Source organism: Pyrgilauda ruficollis, unplaced genomic scaffold (genome assembly GCF_017590135.1).
Source record: "Pyrgilauda ruficollis isolate IOZ18807 unplaced genomic scaffold, ASM1759013v1 scaffold85, whole genome shotgun sequence".
Taxonomy (NCBI): Eukaryota; Metazoa; Chordata; class Aves; order Passeriformes; family Passeridae; genus Pyrgilauda; species Pyrgilauda ruficollis.
In genome coordinates, this window is record NW_024530488.1 from 3,845,523 (window position 1) to 3,852,693 (window position 7,171).

General features: G+C 47.2%; 1 protein-coding gene across 1 annotated transcript in view; it reads right to left on the bottom strand.

Moving 5' to 3' along the window:
- The window catches only part of LANCL3 (LanC like 3), a 30,156-nt gene extending 23,140 nt beyond the window's left edge, over positions 1 to 7,016 (bottom strand). The window contains exon 1 of the mRNA XM_041487948.1: positions 6,471 to 7,016. Coding sequence (XP_041343882.1) covers positions 6,471 to 7,016 — 546 coding nt within the window. The remainder of the gene's footprint in view (positions 1 to 6,470) is intronic.
- Between the last annotated feature and the right edge of the window lie 155 nt (positions 7,017 to 7,171).

Genomic DNA, 7,171 nt, shown 5'->3' on the forward strand with positions numbered 1-7,171 from the left:
TAAGCAGTGAATGTGATAACAGTTATTCCTGTAAATGTATGAGTGTATGCAAAGAGAATATGGGGACAGAATGCGTGACAAACAAAAAACAAGCAGACAAAAAGAGTCATTTTCCTCAACAAAATGTAGCTTACTCTTCTGTCTGTCCTCTTCTCCCTGTGTTTAGTGTTCTGTTGAACTTTTACCTTCTTCTAAATTAAGTACATTGGCCATCAAATTTCCACCAGCCTGTCAAAGAACCTGATTTTAGTTTTAAATCTCCCCTGCTCTGGGGACCATGTAATTTCTTTCCTTTTTCCCTTCATCCTTGAGTTCTGCTACCCCCTGCACCTTTCCATTTTTCTACTTTTGCCATCAACTAATTCCTTTGCTTTTAAAATAATTTTTAAATTGTCTCTTTCTTTGCCTCTCTGTTCAGCCTCTGTCAAATGTCTTTTTCCCCATGCCTGCCTGTCTCTGCCTCCACACACTCCACCCCATAAGCATGTTTGATATGCCCACTCTTCCTTTCTGCTGTGTCATCCAGTGCTACCTGGGAGTTAACACAGCTCACTGTGGCTTTTGGTCCTGTGTAATAACCAGGAGGGGAAAACATCAATGTCAAATATTGCTACCTGTAGAAGCACAGCATAGTAATAAAATTCTTTGGTGTACACATAAAACACAACACACAAAAATCCGAAAATCCAGATTTAAGGACCCTGTGCCACCAAAGTGACCCCAAGGCAGGAATGCTGTGAAAATCAGCAGCTCCCAGCCAGCCCTGCACCCTCTGCCACAGAGATCCCCTGCTCCTCTGCTTCAAACACTGATGGCTCCAGGTGCTCCCAGAGCACAGACACACTCCACAGGCGCAGGGAATTGCCCAGCACCTCTCCACAAGCATGCCCTCATTGCAGCTCCTGTTTTGCCCTGCAGCTCCCACCCTCAGGGCAGAGGCAGCACTGCAGAGGGCAGGGACACTGCCTGGAACACCTCTGCTCCCAAAGAGCACCACAAACTCCAAAGGGGGACCTCAGAGCTCTCCATGGGGATCATGAGGAAGGTGACTGAACTGACAAAGTTTAAGAGTTAAACACTGGCATAAGAAATTTAAAGGAGTCAGGAGAAGGATGGAGTAGAAATCAATCCTAATTGATACAAGAGATGCATCACATAAATATATTTCCTATTTTTTTTTGTTAAAATCTCTTATTATAACATCAGTATTACTTCTTGGGCTGCTTTTTCAGCAGAAAGGTGCTGCTGCATAGGCAAATGTTCTTCCAACAGCACAAAGAGGTACAGAGATCCAGCACTGCTTTTGTACACAACTGTCTTTTTAATACCACTCTTCAGCTCCAAGCAGTCGAAATCCATATTTCTGCAGCAGAATACATAACTTATGTCACTAAACTTGTGTCAATCAAACCCCCAATTCCAGCAGGATCCAGTCTGTATTACAGTGCTTTTTTGCTGGCTGGTAAACAGTGCACTTGAAATTCAACATTTTGAACCTCGTTTTCTACTTTGACTCTACAGCTGAATATTCAGGGTTCACTGCATTGAACAGAATTCAGCCATTATCAAGATGTCCCCATCTCCCAGTCTGAAGGCTGTTAAAATAAAAAGGTTTTGCATTGCCTTGCTGAAGAGAAACAGGAAAATTCTGAATGCATGCCCAAATTATTTTAGATTCCTTAAAAAAAACCAAATCCAGATTCAAATAATTCCCTTTGTTTTACTGTTTACTTTAGAAAAAGCCGGTTTTCAAATTCTGGTTTAAATTAATCCATTTAAGCAAACTAATTCAAAATTCATCCCCTGTGTGTAATTTTGAAAACCATGGCTAGGAGACTGTACATTTAAAAGAAGCAGGCTAGGATGAAAAGATTTTATCTTTACTGTTAACTCATTTTAATCCTCTGGCAAAAAAAGAGATCCTGGCTGTGTAGTGGCCTGTGTGAAATGAAATAATGAAATCAGCACAGTCCCAGCCAGCACCATGATATGTGACATTTAAAACACCACAACGTTTCACACAAACTGGCAAATTCTTCCACAGAGAGAAAGGACTTTAATGGCCACAGAGGAGGAATGAAATCTCACCTCAAAGGCCAACCCTCCCCGTTCAGGCACAGGTGAGAATTAAAGCCTGACACAGGGATTCTGCACTACAGCACTTGGAGGAGCATCAGTTTTGTGGGTATTTTGCAGAGCTCCCTTCGAAGATCTTTAATTTCTATGTCTTTCAGAAACACTATGTTCAGCATTAATACAGCACTCCACATTAAAGATTTGCAAATGAACATGTTCTAGGCAGGACTCAGGAAGATTCTTCCTCTCACACTTTCCATTTTTTCCTAAGACATTGAAGAAAAAGAAAAAAGTGAAGCAAAGTAGCCTACAGGAGTCTTTAAACACTCACTGGCTGTCTGGAGGGAAGGCTCTAAGGAACCAACAACATCACCTAGAATTGTCTGAGGAGCTGAAAGAAAATAGTTTTCATTCATTTGTATCTTCTCTCCCACAATATTACAAAATACACACTAGTTGGATCCACACACTGCACATCCATCCGTTCCACTGCCTCTTAAAATAACGCCTGACACTTCTACACTGGCATCCAGATCCCAGACATCCCACAGCAGAGCTATTCCTGCTTTCCACACACCAGGTGACTCGTTCAGCTTGGTTTGCAATCTCCTGAGGTGCAGGACAAAAGAGGCTCTGGTGACAGAGGGCAGCCAGGATAAGAATGGTTTTCACCATTCACCATTTACACTCCGGGAGGTCCTGCTAGAAAGACCATGGTCCTTCCTGGGCAGGCCCTGACAGAATATCAGAATTATGCACACTCTGACAGGATAACACCCCTGGACACACACACCAAGTCATGACCTAGTACTGGCTGGAAAAGGAAACTGAGATGTCCCTCTGCCACAGAGACAGGAACCACTGTGGCTCTGGAGAGCTCTACAGGCTCTCAAGGCTCCCCAGTGCCGCAGTCCCTGAGGAAACAGGTTTGGCCACATTGCTGCCAGTGTGCTAGTTCACCTTGACACCCCTGCAACCACAGCAAGGGTCTCTCACGGGGTCCCAAAGTCTTTTGAAAGCAGAGTCTCCAATGAAATCACAGCCCCAGGCTGTGCCAAATGCTGCCCAGGGCACCACTGCTGTCTGTGCTGCTGCTGCAACCCTGAGCCAGTGGAAGTCAGTAGAGCCCATCCACACAGTCAGTTATTAAAAGATAACCCAAGCTGTGCTAAAAGGCAGCAACATCTTTAGCAGATGGTAATACAAGGAGCCACTTGAACTTCTGTACCTTTCCCATCATCTGACAGTTACATTGCCAGAAGGGAGTGCATCGACCCAGGCACACCATGCTCCATCAACCACGAAATGGGACTGAAGCATCACAGAGAAAAATTGAGGAGAGGATAAGATATCGTCCAAACAGAGGGATGGGACCATCCTTTTAATGGGGTCTTACTTATGTTTGCCCGAGCAAACAGAGAGGGAGTGAAGGTAATTAAAAGCAGGACTGACAGATTTCCCCAAGGACACACAATGAACCAACATTACAAGCATTAGGAAAAGATGTACTTAAGAGAGAATAAAACAATTTTTCCCCCCTGAATGGTGAAAACACAGCAGTTAAGGACAGCTAAAATACATGCACCTTATACAAATGATACACTATTTCTGCCAAAACAGTATTTTACCTATATCTGTCTGGGAAGCACTGACTGCAATATAATGGAAATTAAAGAAGGGATGAAAATAAACATCTTTCCTAATGCACAGTGCATCATGAAAGTCAAATCCTGTTAAGCCTTGACTGTTGAAGTAATCCTTACTCATGCAAAAAATCCCAATTAATTAATCAGGGAAAAATGCTGTATTAGCCTAAAAATCTGAAAACCAGCTGAATGCAAATGCCTTCTGCACATGAGGCCAGTGTTATCCAACAGACTGGATCCTTCAGGACAGTCCATTCACTTCATGAAGAACATGTGGAGCTTAAAGACACCAGGACTCTTTAGCAAGAAATTGAAGTATTGGGGCACTGCAGCTGAGCTAAACGTGTCTGCTGAAATAAACCTGTCACCTTCCTTCCCTGTTTGACTTAAACAAAAAACAAATACAAGACATAAACTATAACATTCCCTCAAAAGGCTTTTTTCAAGGACAAGTGATTTCTTGTATGTAGGTCATCATTTGACTCCTTCAGAGGAAAAAACCATGCAGGCAGCAGCGGCTGTGTTTCAACATAAGGAATGTATTTCACTTTGTGCTGGAAATATTTGCACTGTGTCCTCAAAAAAAAGGGAAAAAAAAGGAAAAAAAAGAACGTGGGTAACAAGAAAACATGCTGCAATGAGCCATGTGAGGCTGTGCACAATCAAATTACAGGAGGTAGCATTTTCCAGCGGTTCGAATCACAAGATATTGCTTCTATTCTGGGATGTACCTGGCTTACAGTTTGACCTTGGGTAATAAATGACATGCACTCTCTCTGGGCATCCCTTTCTTCATTTGTAAAAAGATGCAAGGTTTGGTCTGACAATGTACTAATTAAAATAATTCTGTACTAGGCTGGGAATATTTATCAAAGGACACAAATTTTACTCAAGCTTGAGTACATATAGAGTAGAAATCATTATTCTCCTCACAAAGAAGCAAAATATTTCAGTTGTAAGTTTTTAAATGTTTTTTAAAATTCAAAAATTTAATTTTATTAATTATTAGTAGTGTGCTTTGTTTCTTGCACAATGTATTTAAAATTACACATATTTGACAGAAGAAATAATACTATAGAAGGACATTAGCTCATCAATGAAAACATCAGCAAGGGGTCACAGGATATGTTTTATTGGCAAAACAGCAATTAACCCACCTGCTAAATAGTTTCCACAGTAAGTGCACACCTGTGCTTATCTGTGGGGATGTGTCACTCTTTACAGCTGCCTTTAGCACAATTTTTCACCAAGCAAGCAGAGGAGAGCTCTCCCACTGCTCACGCTGCCTGTGAGAGGCGCCTGCACCCACTCTCCCAACTGTTCAGCAATTGCTCTCAGGGATGAAAGGCAAATGGAAATAGCATTAAATAAAGCAGTAGAGTGCAGGATGCCACCTCCTTCTGCCGGAATGTCACAACACCATCATAAGCACTGACATGGGTGCTGGACACACTCCCCCAGTGCAAACTGAACCAAGAGGGATGGCTTCTTTCTCCATGAGAAACCATCCCTTCAGGCAGGCACTGCTGCACAACGGATTGTGACATGTCTACAAAACTTTCCTGTAATGGGAAAGACTACCAAATGAAAAATTTGGTTATGTTATGGTTACAAATAGCGTAACCATGTTTATGGCTATGACTGTCAGACAATCCTGTACAAAGAAACAGCAGGCTTGGTAGGCTACTTGAAATGCTTAGTGTGGTTAGGAATTCTAGTTCAAGGCAATCACAGTATTTAACATTCTTCCTGGCTTCTCTGGATACCCTGGAGCCTCCTGAGACCTCCATTAAGTGCATCTCCTCAGACTCCAATTGCAGTGACTGGTATTGGATGGGGCAGAGCCACTAGTTTTACATCATTTATTTACTTATAAATAAATCTTGCTTCCTCTCCTGGGAGGGAAGAAAGCCAGAAGCATATGAACTTGCAAATCAGTGATTAACACGGGAAACACAGATTGGACCTGACAAGAGGACAGGGGGAAAAAAATCTACCAACTGCCTGCTCAGATACCACACTGACCACTTAGTAACAATCACCACAGCAAACACAATCAGTTGCAGTAATTATTATGCCATAATCAGTGGAAGCTCTTAAATGTCAGTGAAATTGTACTGACAATGACAACGTCCTGGGGTAAAGTCCCGACTACTGAAACCAGCACTATGTTGAACCATAACCACATCTCAGTCTCCCAGCAAAAACTCCCTGCTCTCATTCATGAAAAGCACCAAAATACACGGCCAGATTTCTGAAAGTCTGTGTGCTGGGGTTAGCGAGACCAAATGCCTCTGAAGATGTGGTTCCTTGCTTACAAATTACAGCACAGAACTGCTTAGTACTACAGGGTTCCTCGCTCTGTTTTACTCAACGCTATTTCTTTTCTCACCCACTTCGTTTTACGGAAACACTCTCGAAAAGCCCGGGGTGGCTTCTGCGAACTAATTCACCATCCGGAACCAACAGCTGATGCTCTCGGCGTGCCGCGGGATGCAGCGCTCCGCTCCACAGCCGGGACCCCATCCCGCTCCCCCCGGCCAAAGCCGCATCTCTTCACTTTGGGGAGAAGCGCTGAAGAGAACAGCTCCCCGGGAACTCGCTGCCCGGGGGCTCTGCAGCTGTACCCCGAAAGCGCAAGCTGCAGCCAGCCGGGCACCGCCGCATTCCCCTCTAGCACCGAGGGCACCGTCCCGGCCCGGCAGCGGCGCGGAGAGCCGCCCGTGACCGGCCCCGGCCCGCCCTTACCTCCATGCCCAGCCGCTGCTTCAGCACCAGCGCGGCGCACAGGTACCCGGCGCGGCCCACGAACAGCTCGTCCGAGCCGCACTCGAGGAAGGAGAGCGGGGCGCAGACCTCGCTCAGCTCCCTGAACTTGCCCAGCGGCCGCGCGTAGTCGGGCAGCCCCAGGGCGCGGTAGACCAGCGCGGCCACCGCGTACACCCCGGCGCCGCCCAGCAGGAAGGCGGCACGGGTGTCGGCGTCGGCCTCGCCGCATCCCTCCTGGTAGCGCAGGCAGGCGTCCACGACGCGGCGGGCGGCCCGCAGGTACGAGTCCCGCGACGGCGCGAACAGCGGGCACTGCGCGACGTGGTACAGCATGTAGGCCACGCCGGCCACGCCGCCGTACAGCCCGCCCGGGCAGCCGCGGGGGCCGCCCAGGGGCGGCAGCTCCCGCAGGATGCGCTCGATGGTGGCCGTCACCAGCGGCACCGCCGCGTCCCTGTCCGGCGCCGCCGCGGGGCTGCCCGGGTAGTCATCGAAGCGGTTGGCGAAGCAGCGCTGGCTCTCCATCCCCCGCCGGCGCGGCCGCTCTGCGCAGCGGGGAGCGGCGGGCGGGAGCTGCCGGCCGAGGGGGCGGAGGGAGCGCGGGGGAGGCGGGCGGGGAGGCAGCGAGAGGCGGGCAAGGGGCGCTCCCGCCGCCCGCGGCTGCCGGACGGGGCGGGGGG